The sequence below is a fragment of the Morone saxatilis genome, unplaced genomic scaffold (assembly GCF_004916995.1).
Source record: "Morone saxatilis isolate NCDOM2014 unplaced genomic scaffold, NCSU_SB_2.0 Contig18, whole genome shotgun sequence".
Classification (NCBI taxonomy): Eukaryota; Metazoa; Chordata; class Actinopteri; family Moronidae; genus Morone; species Morone saxatilis.
In genome coordinates this window covers 13,220,899-13,237,667 of record NW_023339740.1, presented here as the reverse complement: position 1 = coordinate 13,237,667, position 16,769 = coordinate 13,220,899, and the positions used below count along the sequence as shown (strand labels likewise).

The window sequence follows — 16,769 nt, the reverse complement described above, 5'->3', positions numbered from 1 at the left end:
TATATCTCTCCCAGCGCAGGTCAACCATGGGATGTTCATCAGGATGTTTATCAGGATTATGAGCATTTCATCCATAATATAACCTCTAACATCATACTTACCAAACAGTCACCGTTCTAAATGGAAAGATGCAGTGAACATTGTGCAGAAATACACTGGTTGGGAAGTTAACTGGCAAATAGAGGAGACAACTGACTTTTTATGACCATTCCCACCAGTGAGCCATGACCCAGTGTGACCTTGTGACCCCCTCTAACTGACCTCTCAGTGGGTGGCCTTCACACTGACCAGCCTGGACCATGAATCAACAGAAGTGGCTGTTCTTAGATCAGATCTTTGTTTTGTTTTGTCATTGTCTTCTCCACTTTGACAGTACATTTCAAGCCTGATGTTTTTCTACTTAGTCAGTTGCTCTTTTTATTATAATGATATTGTATAATTTATTGTTGATAGTGTTTCTACATTACAAAAAAAAGGAATCTCCAACCTTATAAATCTTGACTCTTAGGCATTACAAATTTGTGTCTGTGTGTGTGTACATGAAAGGTCAAAGGTTTAAATGAACAGATGTGTTTATTACATATATGAGTGTGAAGTTGTGGTCTGAGCGAATGTCATTGGGATTACGCTGTCCCAGTGTCAGTGAAGAAGAAAGTCTGCGTGGCCCGGCAGCCATGTTAATCATAAATCTTTATCTTACAATCCTGCCTCGCACATCCAACCCTTTCATTAAATGACAGCCAAAGGATTAGTGCAGCTAAACCACCGAGATCTAGTGGAGGAAAATGAGAAACAAAAGTATTGAGTAAACAGGAGCCCTCGCTACTGACGGTGATGCGATCTATCTATCTATCTATCTAACATAAACTAGAAACAGAATCAAGGGACTGATTTTTAATATTTTAATAACATCAACATTTCCAAAAAAGAAACGAAAAAAAATGAAAAAGACGAAGGGACATTACATGGTATCCAGTGCAAAATATGTTGGAAAGTAGATATTCATTTGCACAATGTTAACCTGAGAATTACATTTTTGCTTTTTCACCTTGATCCATCAATCCCCATTTATATACTTCCAATTTTAAAATCCAAACATTCTGTAGACAACATCTTCCAAAGATCAGCTACTTTGCGCTAGAAAATCTACCTCTGAATATGTTTCAAGAGCAAAACATGTAATAAATGACAAAGAAAATTGGACACAAAAGAAATATAACAGATAAACTATGAGTCTAAGCATCAAACAAAGAAAAACCACAAATATATACAGGAAAACCAGACACACACCTGCACATCAGAACAAAGTCCATTTACACTGTATTAAATTAAAGAATAAATAGTATTACTTTTAATTTATGTAGAATATCTGACATCACCAAAGCTAAATTAGAAGTGCTTATATCACAGTAACATCTGGTCAACATGGCCAAAGCAACATTTGCTGTCGCTAAATCATTTGGTAATGTAAGTCAAGTATTTTCTAATTTTAACAATGTGCAGCAGTGCTAGTCTATGTAAACAAACCATTTTTATTCTACATTTCCTCTACTAGCAGACAGTCTACTGAGAAAGACCTGATCCCTCAGTCTCCTTCAGTCCAGAAGACATCAGCGTCAGTTCATCAAGGATTAAAGAGCGAAGACCATCAGTCAGGTTTTATTGACGGTTGAAGCAGAATCGACCCTCCTGATTCATCTTAGTCTCTGTAGACGGAGGTTATCTGTCGGGGGGGCATGTGTGGTGGATGGTAGGAGTCATACGGCCCCTCTAAATGTACGTCATAGCCGGTCTGAGTCTGATACAGGCCCTGGTCCACAGGGGAGGGGGAGTAGTGGTGTGAGGGTGGGTAGTGGGGTGAAGGCTCCTGTTTGGGTACCATGTTGCTGCTGATGCTCAGAGGTGGTGTAGGCGGGCCGTCGTATGGAGGGGTCCCCACGCCGCCAGCATTATACTCATTTGGCGAGTGATTCTCGTACACTCCTCCTTTCATTGCCCTCAGGTGAAGCAGGTGAGCAGAGTCAAAGGTGCCATATGGCGGACTCGGCAGGCCCGGAGAGGAGTAGCTGACAATGCCACCAAGAGGAGTAGGGGCTGCCGGAACTCTGTGTCTGTCCTCAGGTCTCATCCCACCGCTAGAAGCTGGTCCCAGCTGAAAGCAGCCGGCCACCAGGTTGGTGGTGGGCTGTGAGAGACCCTTACACAATGTCTCCATGAAAGCCCTGCTCTCTGTGGAAAGGCCCCCCTCCAGGGCCTCGGACAGAGCGCAGATGTAGTTGCGTGCCAGCCGCAATGTCTCGATCTTGGACAATTTCTGTGTTTTGGAGTGACAGGGCATGATGCTGCGCAGGTTCTCCAGCGCATCGTTTAGACCGTGCATACGTGAACGCTCCCTGGCGTTAGCCTTTACACGCCTCGCACGGAATCGCTCCTGCCGGGCCTTGGTCATCCGCTTTTTCTTGGGCCCTCGTCGTTTGGACTCGTTTTCATCCTCCTGTTCCTCCTCCTCGTCCTCCTCGTCTTCCTCTACATCCTCACTTCCCATTTCCTGGGCCTGTTGGTTCACTCCACCTGCTCTGTAGCGGTGTGATGAGACTGACGCGTCTCCATCAGGTGAGCTCACGTCTCCATCCATCCACTGCAGAGGGCTGACGACCTCCTCTCCCTCGCCTTGTCTCACATATGGCTTAATCATCATAGTAGTCTAGAAACAAGAAAACATCTTTGTCAAACTCATGCTGTGGTGTAGACCGCTTTATAATCCTTATTACTGTAGTCTTACATTTCAGAAAAACTAGGGACATAGGGTGCATTCAGTGCTTCTATTAGAGCAAATCCTTTATATTGCTATTCTGTCTTAACTGTCTTATGTAATCTATGCATGCCATTATGAATAATATATCTCACTAGAGCTCAACTTGGTGTCACAGTGCTGTAGATAACCCAGTCCTGGAAAGAAGGACATTAGACATTATTTTTTTAGGTATTTCTACTTTACTTATGTATAGTTTATGCTATGACAGAATTTATCAGAAGAAAATATTGTGTTGTTTAATGTCCCTACAAGTTACTGCGTATATTTAGATTTTACATATGAGTTTATAAACTGTGATATTGTTATACAATATGTTAAACCACCAACTCAACCAGCTACAACAAAATAAAGATGCATTCAAATATTGCATCCAATATAAAGCAGGTATTCTACATAATGAGTACTTTTACTTTTGATATTTTAGGTTGTTTCTAAAATGTCTGTACTTTTACATCAGTAAATATTTGAATGCAAAACCTTTACTTTCATTTTTACATGGTATTGTAACTTTTTTTCAAATAACGGATCTGAACACTTTTTACACTCTGAAGCTTTTGTATAGACTTTCAGACAAACTCTTGGTTCACCTCAATTTACAGTTACCTGCTCTGGTTATTATGTAACAATATTATGTGGCAAACTATCACAGTGTCAGGTTTACAATAATCTGAACAACTGGTACTTTCTCTCTTCTCTTTGATTAGTTGTAGACCAATATGAAAGCATGTATGCCTTCATGTAAGCAATTATAATTTACAGAAAACATTTAACAGTTCATTTAATATCAACTAAAAATATAAATAATAATAATAATAATAAAATAGCTTCTTTTTGGTGTTTGGAGGTTAAGAGGTGCATCAGGGAGGATTCCTGGTGTTTCCTAAAATCTTGCTATGGCCCTGTAAAGGATGTAACCTGAGTATAAGTTTTCACTGACCAATAACAACCAATAATGATAATAACTATTTTGTAAATCGTAATTTACAGCAGTCAGGTTTCACCACCGGACAGTTCCCACCTGCTGTGCGCTCCTCGGCCACAGGTGTTGCTGACTAATTAAATGGCAGGAAATAGAAAACCCAGCTTTGTGGTGAGCGATTTCTATTTGAATTTTACATATATGCTTTATCTACATTTACTCCCTTTCTGCCCCCCTTCTCCCCCCTCACTCAGGGTAATCCCGGTCTACTGGTGAACTGGTAATGCCCCCTGCGAGATAAAGTCACCAACAGGACTTCAATCTGGGGCATCGCAGGATTTGTTCCGTGGATGAAGCGACGACCATGGGATTAAATGCAAGATCGACATCCCCAGATCAGTGACAGCCGACTCAGATTGAGATTGAAATCATACATTTCCACTCGCACAAATATTAATGTCTGGCCCGAAGAATTGTGAGCTTGAGCTGCTATTTGCTAAATGTCCACCACAACATAGGCTTTTGAAATAAGCTCTTAATACAATGTTTTTTCATTAGATGGCTTAGATCCATTGCCTGATGACTTTAGGTGAGGTTTGAGTCCAAAACTTCAGGACTGAATGCAGGTTTGTAAAAAAAAAAATACTAAAAAATAAATAAATAACGATTTATCCTAAACAAAAATTAACAAATAAGTCACATCAAGTCCTTCTGTGAACATAAATTAGCCTACTTTTTAATGAATTATGGAACATACCTGCGCTGGTGTGTCCTGGGACCTCCTGGGTAAGTGTTGCCAGATGATGATGATGTCTCGGTGTCTGTCTCTCTGTCCACTGACTCACACAGAGAGTGGTGAAGTTCCGTGCTGTGTCCCTGCGCAGAGCTGTCCCACACACTCTCAACGTGGGTCACTCTGCGGGGGCTCTGGGTTTTAACCTCCACGTTGAAGCTCCTCCTCCTCCTCCTCCATCCAATTTCTGTTGACGCGCTCGAGCTCGCGCGTGGCCGGCCCGTGGCTCGAGCCCCCGGAGCTCCACTCGTCGCCTCTGCGTGTGTGTGTGTGTGTGTGTGTGTGTGTGTGCGGGAGGGAGGGAGATGTGCATAAGCCCACTGAAATACTCCAGACAAACAGGAGAGGCCCACTGGCCTTTGTTGCTCCGCGAGGGCGGCCGCCAAATCCGCTGCAAGTTTGCATTGAACTGAGGAGGAGACGCGCTCAGTCGGCTGAGTCTAACTGTATGTGACAGCTTGAAGTTGCATGTGAGCAGGTGTTTGCTCCATCCCCTCTTCCAGCCATCCATCCCTCCGCACTGCGGAGACAGGCTGTTAAACAAGTTCATCTCACCCAGGAGGCAGCTCTGACCAGACGGGGTAAGGTTGGTCACATGAGGTGTGCAGTTAGAGCATCATCTTTGGGACACTTTGATTGGCCACGTGTCTCTGCAGTAGAGGTCCATGCCTTCAGGATTTAGCAGCTTGAATCACAATAAGCCATACTACTACATAAATAAAAAGTTATTATACTGAATGTTCAAGCAGGGCTTGTAAGTATTTGTAAGTGATGGAAGAAGTGTGCTCACATACTTTACTAAATACCACAATTTAAAAATATGTATACGACTAGCCTACTGTATACAAGTAGAGGTTCTGCATTAAACATATTACTTAGTGAAAAGCACTATCAACAAAATGTACCAAAAGTATCAAATCTCATTATGCTAATGCCTGATTTCACACTGTTATATTATTATGGATTATTATTTCTATTGATTATTGATATTACTGATGCATCAGGTGCAAACAGCATTTAAAAGTTAAACCACAGATAAATGGTCATAATCTGTCTTTACCACGTGGCTCAGTGGTTAGTACCGTCACCTCACAACAAGAAGGTCCTGGGTTCATCAAAACATGTATGTTACGTTAATTCTCCAGTCAGTGCCCTTGACCAAGGCCAAATGGAGTTGGTCCCCAGACGCTGTACAGTGACTGCCCATTGTACTTATGGATTAAATGCAGAGGACATATTTCACTATACATTGTACTGCGTATGATTGTATATATGACAATAAAGTTTAACCTTAATGTTCTGTACCTCCTCAAAACCCACCTCTACAGGCAAGCCTTTTTATAGTCCTTGTTTGTTTTCTCATCTGTCATCTCTCTTTTAATTTATCCTTCCCCCTTGTTTTATCTTCCTTATGTATTTACATTGGCTCCCTGATGTATGTTGGATTGGTAGGTTATACCCATATGTATATTTGTTGTTTGTCAAGCACTTTGGACATCTGTGTCAAAAAAGTGCTATATAAATAAAGCTTTACTTACTTACTTACTTACTTCTGTGACAGAGACGTCAACGGGATTGTTAACGCTCATCGTCACAAACAGAAACAGGGCACCACATGCTCTAACAGAGAGGCTTGAGGTAGGTTACAAGGTAATCTCCACACCCAAATTATGTGCTTCTCATTCCCAGGCCGCCCACCTTACCCACTGCTCCTCCCCCTGGGTCTCTGCCTTTCCTATTCCACACCTGCAGCCTGAAATGGGAATAGCAGAGCCGGGCCTCTTGCATCCCCAGAGTGGAACCAGCAGGGGAATATGATAGCTGAGGCCTTGTGTCCCCATTGCACGCACGCATAGCACATACTAGAATACTAGAATACTAGAATGAATTAGAAATTTTTTTGGTTTGTGTTATTGCAACCTTTAAATACGTCTGTCATGACAAAGCTGCTCTTTTTTTCTTCCTTTAATACCTTTTATTTTCAGTTTGACCCACTTCCTGTACACCATCCAGTCTTCATGTTCCACAAGTGGTGTTCAAGTGTAATGCTCTATGTATGCCATAATGTCCCCAGATCCCTCAGTGCTGTCCACACATGACGAAGTCCTGCTGCAGATGGTCTTCTCTTAAACATACCTCTTATTTTAACAGTCTGTGCCTCAGATGCTCATCTATTCTCCACTGGCTGCTCAGCTCACTCAGCATGTTCCCATTGCTCAGAGGACACTGCCTCCTGCATCTTTTCTAGGTATGTTTGTGAGATATGAATTGAGTTAATATGAAGGACGGATAAAACTTCACTCCAATACACACACAAACATGACCTTCCTCTGAGTCCCCAGAGTTTCTATGTGACAGTGAGGGAAAGTGGGTTTTATCCATCTGTCATAATGGAAGTCCTCAGAGAGATACCAATGCCACAGCATGACACAGTGTGTGTGTGTGTATGTGTTTATATGTGTTCATTCTAGAAAAGTAGGTAAACTGTATGTGCAGTGATCAAAATCTTTTTTCTTCCCAATAATTAACAGTGATATTGGATATACTTTTACTGCAGCAATATAAGAGACTCATTCCAGCAGACCAATATATATCTACCTTCTGCATATGTCTGTGTCCACTTCAGAATGTATAAACCTCTCTTATACATTGCAGAGAGGTAAGAGCAATGACAATACGGTCATCAAATTGTTTGGAAAGCATACAAAAAACTCCAGAGAATGAACGTTGCTCTGTATTTCATGGTCCCCCATCAACTTTAGAAATGGCCAGCATCTAAGCCAAACTTGAACCTCCCTCCAGCCCAGCACCGACCCTGGGGAGACAGGGGTGATGTTGACCATGTGTCCTCCTACTAACCATCTCATTGATGGACCCCACAACTGGGTAGAATAAACACCCCCCTCTGCCTGAACCCCTAAACCCCCTTAACCCTTCCCTAAACCCTCGGTTGGCCCCCTGTTGTGCGTGCTCATTGGCCGACCGCCTTCAGGCGTCCCTTTTCCACGGGTCCATTGTCTGGCCCCATAAGCAGCTTTGTTTCTGCATGTGCAGCTGGGCTAGCCCGCGCAGCCATTAGCCACAACACGCTAAAGGGAGAGCGGGATAATATAATTACAAAACAAAAGTCAGGTGGCTCACGAGATCTGCCAGGAGGACCCTGTTTGGGGGAGATGCGAGGACACGCTGGCGGGTGGCCAGCTATAATTCGATTATGAAGTTGTGTGAGTGACAAAAGAAACAATTGAATCTTTTTTTCTTTTATTTGCCCCACTGTGATTTAATTTGATTCCACTGGGGCTTTAAAAAGAGGCCAGTGTGAAAAGAGAGAAGATTTACTCTTCTAATTTCTAGAGTCACCAGCTCAGAAAATGTAATATGGTCTTACAAAACAGCAAATTCTTCCCTGGGCCAGCTTTATTGTCATGTTGCTGCAGCACTTTGACTGCATGTGAGGCCCAAATCAAATGAATGGCTGAAGGCCACAGTTTTCCTGAGACCTGACTGGTCTTGTGCTCTTGTTTTGCATGAATGCACAGAGACTGGTGGACAATGGGATCAGTGGCAGATCCATCTCCTGTAATACTTTCTTCAAACAGGGCTGCAAGTGTGTCCCCCTGTTCAGTCGGCAGACCAGAATTTATCCTGTTAGTCACCCTAGATGAGTGAAAGAGTAAAATCAACCCCCATCCCAGCTGGACATACATACACACACACACATACACACTTAACCCCACACTGGGGAGTCGCGCACAGCTTTATGGACAGCTGATAAGAACAGGTTTAGCTGGTGGCTACTGTTTGAAGCAGGTCAAGCAGAACAGGATCTGTTAATGTCTTTTTGTTTCTGTGGTTCATACTGCAAAAGACTGCATTTTGTTTTTTGTTTTGCTGTTTTATGAGACAATAAGCAATTGTGTCAGATGCACACATGCTCTTACTACTGAAGGGTTGGTGTCAGTATTGTGCCCGCTCAGGGTGTGTAAACGCCCATTTTTTGCCCCATTAGGCACAGTTTGATCATGCCCCTGGGAGAGCACCACATTCTTTTGCTCTGTAAGACTGCTTGGAAAGGTTACACAGCAGATTAATCCACTGTCTGGTTTACTGTTTTACTAATGCATGCGTCAGAGAGGACCACTTCTGAAAAAGAAGCTATATGAGAAGATATATTCTTTTTTCACATTATTTCAGACTGCTTTATTGAAATATGAATGACAACAAGCTTGCTGCTTCTTGTGATACCTCTATATCACCTCATATTTCTTAACTTTTAAACTGAATTTTAGAGTTTAATTACATTTTTCAAAATGTTTCTAATGAAACAAAAGCAGCCGCGTCCGTGAGTTGCTTATAGTTGGACAGAGCGGTTTCAGCTCCTGGGGGTTGCAGGAAAGGCAGAGCCGATGAACTTTTTCCCATCACCATAGAAAGAATTATCCCAGGTGTAAGTTTGGATAATGAGCTCTTTCCCTCCCAGGCTCAGACGACACCTACGGATGAGGGACAATAAAAGATCTAAATCAGAAAAGATTCACTTGCAAGAAAACATCCCAGGACATGTAGATATACTCACTGTTTTCCAGGGCGAGTGATGTAGCAGAGGCTGTATAAGGCAAAGTCAAATTCAGGGCTGCAGCCAATGACTGCAGAACCGACCTGCTTGAAGTACCCCTCCCACATGAACTGCATCCCCATGACATCAGGGTAAGTGGTCCACTGGGAGCAGGTGAAAGAAAGAAACAGAAAATAAAGTTAGAGCTGCACGTCACAGTATTAATCAACATACTGAGGTCTGTATGTTGGATGCTTACAGGCCCGTTGAAGCTGTGGCTGTAGTAGTTCAGCTGTCCTCTTTTCTCGAGAAGATAAAACTGGATCCAGTTGTGGAAACCAGACACCTTTCCTCCCTTGATCTCTCCTATTAGAGAGTGTGTTTCTTAATAATCAAAAAGAAAGAATATTTGCAAACCATTTATGGTGTCCGAAAGAAACCTGCTCGGTCCGCACCTGCAAAGATGTGTTCAAAGCCACTGGAGTCCATCTTCTTGTTGTTGCGAGAGTACAAACCAAACCACATCATCTTCAGGTCGTGAATAAACTCTTCCTCTGTTGCATAGACGCCTAAAAATTTAGAATAACATACACTTTAAACATTAAAGCAGAGGTTGGACAGACAGTAGGCAAATATACGGTTGGAGGTAAGAGGCAATTAAGATACTTTAAAACCCTTAACGCCCAACCGCTGCAATTTGTGTAAAAAATCACACTCCAATCATAACTCCAGGTGAATCTGAATGAACAGATTTGACACACGCATATCTTTGGATTCAAGGTGACTTGTGCTGTCCGAGGGTATCTTTATGTCTGACGTCCTTCACAAATACACAAATCCACTTAGAAATCATTAAAAAAAGACATGACTGCACTAATTTGCCTGACATTTCAGATTCCAGTGTGAAGAAGTCACAATTATTAATTATTGTTCACACTGAGGTTGTATTGCAAACAAATTTCAATTCAGAATTGAAAAGGTCAGATTCTGTGTGATTTGTGCTGCTCACTCTGTCATAAACAAAAACAGATCTGAGTCACATTTGAGAGAAAGAAATCAGATTTGTGGATCTGCAGTGTGAACGTAGTTGTCTGTACAGTACATTACTAACAGGAACTGCTGATGGTTATTCAGCATACTTTAATGGTGCCAACTTGACAAAATGTGAACAAATATGGGCCTAAACATCTGGGCTCAAGTTGTAGCATACTGTGAAAGCAAACTATATACACCATTTTACTGCTTATTGCATATAGTGTATATATTTTTCATTTATAGTCTTATATTTTCTATTTTATTTTGTTAATACTCTTATATTGTGATCCTTATTGTATTTGTACACTCTGTACTCTTTGCACTACATGTAGACCCAGTTACCCTTGGTGTAGAGGAAAGCAAACAGCTCTCTGCCCAGCTCAGTGTTAGACATGGTCTCCTTGACGAAGGTTTCCTGCTCAGCCAGCTGCTGAGGACTGAAATCCTCTGTCTGTCCAGTCATCCTGTGGTAGTTGTCCAGCACAGCCAGGAGTGCAGCGTAGGTGGGTCTGGAGAACAGAGTCTCCTCATCCAGATATCGGAACAAGCTGGAAGCACAAACAGAAAACACTGAACGACAGAAAAAAGGGGACAAATACATCAAGAAGTGAAGAACATGAAAGAGAGAGCTGTGCTGATAAAAATGGTCTCCTCACAGTCCAGGGGAGAGATCTGACTGGGAGCTGGTCTGAGAGTCGGGCACTAGAGCCTGAGGGTCAATGACCAACTGTGAGGCTGAAGCCTTGTTTGAATCCAGAGCATAGAGTGTCTCAGAGAGAGACTTGATTTCAGCATCAGTGATCACACCACTACCACCACCTCCTCCATCACCTGCAGATCATCACACACACAAACACAGACACAGAAACACGCACACAGACAGCCAGTGGTTAAGTACAGATTTGAGGTACTTGCTTGATTGCTTCCATTTAATGCTGCTCCACAACATTTCAAGGGAAAATCTGTACTGTTTACTCCCCTACATTTGCTTTACACCTATAAGTTACTTTTCAGATTAAGATTTTAAATATTGTAACAAACAGGCTGTATAATCAGTAGGCTATATAAATACAAACTGATGATTATAATAGATTGTTAAATATGTACAGTATTGTTAAACATCACTACAGTATATAAAAAAGTTCAACTAAGCTCCTCCTTGACCAGAAACATTAAAATGTGCTTTTTGACTAGTAGTAACATAACATTACATATACATAATAATAACATAAAGCACCCTGTTCTCCTAATGAGCATTTTCATCTTTCTTTTCATGCTTCAGGTAATTTTTTCAGGTAAAAAAGCAAGACTTTAACTTGTAATGGAATATATCTATATTGCAGTATTATTACTTTTACTTTAAGTAAATCTGAATACTTCTTCCAACACTGGGTATTATTACTCTAGAAGGGGATATGTTGAGAAAACTGAACTCTTTTTGCTTTCAATGTGTTGTAAAGCACAACAGTGACACCCACTGGTCATATACTGAAAGGAGACCAAGAGAGGCCACACAAGCCAACAGTGTGAAAGATGTATTCAGGTCCTTTTTAAGTACAGATACCTCAATATAGAAATGCTTCATTACGTTACATTAAGTAAAAGTTAAAATCTTAAGTAAAGGTAAAGACGTATTTTCTGCAAAATGTACTTTAGTTATGCAGAAAATCAGCCCCTGTGATTGCTTTTTAAATATAATAAATTATATTATTAATATTGATGCAATAGTGTGTAAAGAGCCATTTACTGTTAGTCGAGTTGGAGACAGTTTTAACTGCTTCATATACAGTTACGTAGTAGAACCAGTGGTTCCCAACCTCAGGGTTAGGCCCCTCTGAAGGATCAAAAGCTAAATCTGAGTGGTCGTGGGATGATTAATGTGAGGGGAACAAAGAAAAAAGAAAATTTTTGATACACAGTTTGTGTTCACTGTTCTCTACGTATTTTGTGAAAACTGAGCTTTTTTTAATGCCGTGGGGCTCAATGTTTGCTGACTTAGATTCATGTGAAAGTGATCAGGTGCCAGAAGTAGCTGGTGAGGAAGGAGCAACACAAACAGATAGAAACTAGCTGACTAACAGTGGTTACTGTGTGGCACGTGAGACGGTGTCAGCTACAGGTGACACATGTTTGTTCTTACTGTCACAGAGGTCTGCAAAGTCGCTGCAGCAGTTATTGTACTTGGCGCACTTGGAGTTGCAGTGGCACTCGTTCTGAGAGTTGTATGTCTCACCACATCTGCCTTTACAAGAGGTGGCTCCAGCTAGAAAGAAAGGAAACACACTTGTGATGTGAGGCAAGGTATACATTGGTAAATTAAAGGTTTTCTATGTAAGAGTCTGCTTTTGTCACTCACCTTTACATATTTCAACGTAGTCGTTGCAACAGTCGTTGTAGCGCTCACAGGATGGGTTACACTGACAGGAGAAACTATTGTCTGTTCCATAACCACAACGACCCTGACATGTGTCCAGGGAGTCTGAGAATCAATAGGAGAGATTGGTATCACCGCAGCAGCCTAATAACAAATAATAGGTGATGATGATAGTAGAGCAGAAGCAATGTCTTACTGCTGTATCCGTGGTAGAACAGGGTTGCCCAAAGTGCAAGAACAGCAATGACCTTCATCTTGGCTCAGCTGCAACCTGAAAACAAGGTGAAATGACTGTTATCATGGTCTCCCTTTTATAGCAAGTTTCACCTGACCAATCCAAACGCAGCACTCGCACTAACCCAGCCCATAAGTCAGGATGTCAGTGCCTTGATCTGGACTGTGTCTCTTGGATAAAATGTGCTGTCAGATGTGACATTTTAGCTTCTTAATTTTAAGCTGTTGTTCATAGTTAGCATTTGTAAAGGACTGATGTCTGGCATGTTGTGGAAGATGACAAGATAAGATAAAAAAAGTGCTGTTTTTAAAAAGTGGGAATACATTTTCTCTATATCTCTTCTCTGTGAAACTGCACACCTGCTCAGGACACAGGCGGTGCTTTAATGTATCAGAATTAGACCATATCAAGATGTGAGCTGTGATAAAGATGTTGATGTTATTACTCTTTACATTACAATAAATATAAATTATATTAAGTTAAGACTATTAGGTTAAATGTCTCTTTTAGCCTGTTTTTTAAGACTATATTGTCCAGTACAAAATAAAATGTATAAAAAATAAATTTCCACAGGATGGCCCTGTCTTATTTCTCCTGCCAGAGTGACCAGATGTTGTATTTCACAGGGTTTATCTAAGATAGCTCAGACTACTCAGAATAGCTCACCTCCCTCAGTGTCCCTGATTATGTTGAGGTCACATGCTCCGACTGTATATACCACACAGCGAAGATGCATGTAAATGCTTTAAGTTATGCATAGAGTATACTTTAAAATGTTAATTTACATTCTGAAGCTTTCAGATGTTTACAGACAATGTTAAAACACTTTTCTTTAGCATAGCAGCATTGGAGTCTCTCTTGGAAACTGTTGAATTTCTACAGAGCAGTTTAAATCACTATGTGTCCTCCATAATCATAAATTAAATTATAGCAATTTCTTGCCCTCAAACAGTTTATAGTTAGCTTCCGCTAGTGAGTTGGAAAAAATGGAGAGTAGGACACTGCTTATGTGTTGTTGATAACATCCAATACTTATTGTTGTAAGAAGTTAATTTGTAAAAGATTACAATTAAAAATGTTTAGTAAGTATTCTTATGGTGGTAATATAGTAATATAGTGGTATAAGTACTTTACTTAAGTGAAGTACTAATACCACACAGTGAAAATAATGAAATTGTTACTTAAGTAAAAGTAGGTCAATATAGTCAATCAAATGTACTTAAAGTATTAAAAGTAAAGGTACTCAAGATAAGATAAACAGATACAACAGATTATTATTACTCATACAGTATGTAAATGCAGGATCACATCGTTGTGATTGGTTGAGGTGGAGCTAATTTTAAACTATTTTGTAAAGGACTGCGACTAATGATCATTTTCGTTATTATGAGAATTACCATCACAATTACACAAAGTGACACATTCACAATGCGTTGATATGTCCAAACTATAGTACAAACCTTAAAATTATATAAATAATTGAAAGGAAAAACAACAAATCCTCACATTTGAGAAGCTGGAATCATGGAAATGTTCCTGCATAAAAATTATCAAAATAGTTGCTAATTAATTTTTTGTCAGTCGATTAATCCACTAATCTTTTCAGCTGTACATATATTATTAATTATAAATAATAGATGAAGGAACTAGTGACTTAAGCTGTCAAACAAATGCAGGGGAGTGAAAAGCCTCTGAAATGTTGCAGCATAAAATGGTATTTGGAGTTCAAATAGAGTAAAAGTACATTAAATTTGCCCTAAACACAGGACTTAATGAATGTAATCACCACTGCTTATGATTGAAGGATCAAGTAAGATACATTTTGATAACCAGGTCTATAGTCTTTATTTAGACTTTTGCATTTTTAATATTTTGTATGATCATATGATCAATACTGATGAGGTCAGAATCATGTAATCAATTGACAGAATATCAATATGTACTATTTTAATATTGCTTCAACCTCTGAGGTGAAGGCACTTCCCTGTACTGGGTTTCTAAAACGCAGCTGTACTCCCGGACTGTAGAGGGCGCTCAACGGTAATAAGTACCTTTACGTAGAGCCTTTTGGCCCTACACGGCTTCCGTACACAGCGTGGATGTCAATGACATTCTGAGCTTTTATAAGTCAGTTCACTTCTTCAGGCTGTGAAGATGACTTTAACACTCTTATTCAGAACAATTACAAGAGACATTGCAAAGGTGAGCACATTAAACTTTACATTTTAACTGAAGCTTGAGCTGGTTTATTAGTTTCCTTATTCTCAGATTGACCAGCCAGCGTTACTGGCCCAGTTTCATTGAGTTACCTCCATCCTGTCAATAGTTAATTCACTCTTATTTAACGTTGAATAGATATTGAGGATGCATATATATGTTTACGTGTATTTATGTGAATATTTAAATGACATTAGTTGTGACACATCTGACTGTGTACCACTGGGTTTTTGGAAGTTGCATCTTCTCCCATCTGTCACCCTCAGGTGAGCGTTTGCAAGCATGTGCAGTCGTTGCACACAGGTTGTCAGCTGCTGGCAGCTGAGAAAGCCCTCCTGATGAAACTACGGAAAAGCACCGGCTACACTTTCACTAACTGCAAGAAAGCCCTGGAGAAGTTTGATAATGACATAGCCCAGGTGAAGCCCCTCTCTCAGTCACAATATATCTGCAGCTTTGGTGCCTGATACGACTGGCTATGTGACTGTGTGTTATTGATGTGATTTTCCAATCTTCCAGGCAGAGACCTGGCTACACGAGCAGGCCCAGAAGGAGGGCTGGAGCAAAGCAAACAAGCTGGAGGGTCGCAGGGCCAAAGAGGGTCTGATTGGTCTGTTTATAGGAGATAAAGATGCAGTTATGGTGGAGGTAAGGCCAGTTGGATTATTAGAATTTCAGTTGATTGTTTTCCAGTTTGTTGGCACTGAGCAATATCTGTTGTCTTCCTTCTTGTCTGTTCGATGCAGGTTAACTGTGAGACAGACTTTGTTGCTCGCAATGAGAAGTTCCAGCAGCTGGTTAAGGATGTGGCGTTTGCCACCTTGGCTCACCACCAGAGTAAAAGCCAAAGCAAGACGGGATATGTGAAGGTAAAGACACGAGTTGTACTGGAAGTCGAACTGGAAAGTCCCATAATCTGATTTTTATGTCATTTAAAAAAAAAAATACATTTGCAAATAGACACATGGCTCATGGGATGTTCACAAACCTGACATTATTAATATGAGCTGGATGAGCTAATTTAGTGAAACTGGTCTAAACAGAACTGTTATCTTGAAAATGTTACTACAAAATATGTCTTAATAGAAGAAGTAATAATTGCAGAAACAAAAACTGTACATGGATAAACACTTAAAATGTCCTGATATTTGTTTACAAATACATGTTAGTGTGTTATACACCATTTGTTTTACATTTATATACTACATATACATGTTACATTTTAATATGTTTAACCTTGTAGCACAAAGGGAGGTGATGGAGATCATGTAAAAATTGAACTTAAGAGTATGATTCTATGGAGGATTCTTAAAATATGACAAAGTAGAGCTGTACGCCATATTTTATGTGTCGTTGGACACTTGGTATTTTGACTTAAATGGCTTTTCCACCGTTTTTCAAGTAGGAGGTCTGAGGTTAACTAACTAGCTAACTACTGTATGCAGTTTAAGACGTCTAGAGGTTGATGTTGGTAGGAAAGAATATACTACAACTGTATGCAGCACTGTTAACCCAGGATGAATGCATCAGTCCTGTTTTATTTGCACTGATTCTGCTAACATACCACATTTGTTTTCAGAGTGTCCTGGCTGGTGAGGAGTTGAGCAAACTCAGTGTAGAAGGAGCTTCACTTGCTGACAAGGTGGCCCTCACAATAGGTCAGTAAGATTTTTATTACATATATAGGAACCTATCATCATGGCACAAGCAGCACAAGTCTTACCTTGAAGTGGCTATTATGGATATTTTTTATAATAATATAATGTGTCACAATGTGAAAGGGCTGCTAGTGATGATCTTTACCTCATTGTTTAGCTGTCTGGCCC

At 40.6% G+C, this 16,769-nt stretch overlaps 3 protein-coding genes across 3 annotated transcripts in view; 1 reads left to right on the top strand and 2 right to left on the bottom strand.

The window, feature by feature from the left end:
* Positions 1-1,699: 1,699 nt before the first annotated feature.
* On the bottom strand, positions 1,700-2,698 carry LOC118328645 (neurogenic differentiation factor 4-like). The gene has a single exon (XM_035662488.1). The coding sequence runs from the start codon at positions 2,696-2,698 to the stop codon at positions 1,700-1,702; it is 999 nt and encodes a 332-aa protein (XP_035518381.1).
* A 6,032-nt stretch (positions 2,699-8,730) lies between these two features.
* Positions 8,731-12,766, bottom strand: endou (endonuclease, polyU-specific). Its single transcript, XM_035662321.1, has 9 exons — positions 12,688-12,766; positions 12,474-12,596; positions 12,258-12,380; positions 10,774-10,948; positions 10,460-10,665; positions 9,538-9,651; positions 9,342-9,448; positions 9,104-9,246; positions 8,731-9,020 (listed from the first exon to the last, which is right to left on the bottom strand). Exons 1-9 carry the CDS (start codon positions 12,743-12,745, stop codon positions 8,900-8,902), a joined length of 1,170 nt encoding a protein of 389 aa, XP_035518214.1. The 5' UTR covers positions 12,746-12,766; the 3' UTR covers positions 8,731-8,899.
* Positions 12,767-14,791: 2,025 nt separating this feature from the next.
* Positions 14,792-16,769, top strand: part of tsfm (Ts translation elongation factor, mitochondrial) — a 3,313-nt gene continuing 1,335 nt past the window's right edge. Inside the window, exons 1-5 of the mRNA XM_035662875.1 lie at positions 14,792-14,928; positions 15,210-15,362; positions 15,463-15,591; positions 15,690-15,812; positions 16,523-16,601. Coding sequence (XP_035518768.1) covers positions 14,881-14,928; positions 15,210-15,362; positions 15,463-15,591; positions 15,690-15,812; positions 16,523-16,601 — 532 coding nt within the window. The 5' untranslated portion in view covers positions 14,792-14,880. The remainder of the gene's footprint in view (positions 14,929-15,209; positions 15,363-15,462; positions 15,592-15,689; positions 15,813-16,522; positions 16,602-16,769) is intronic.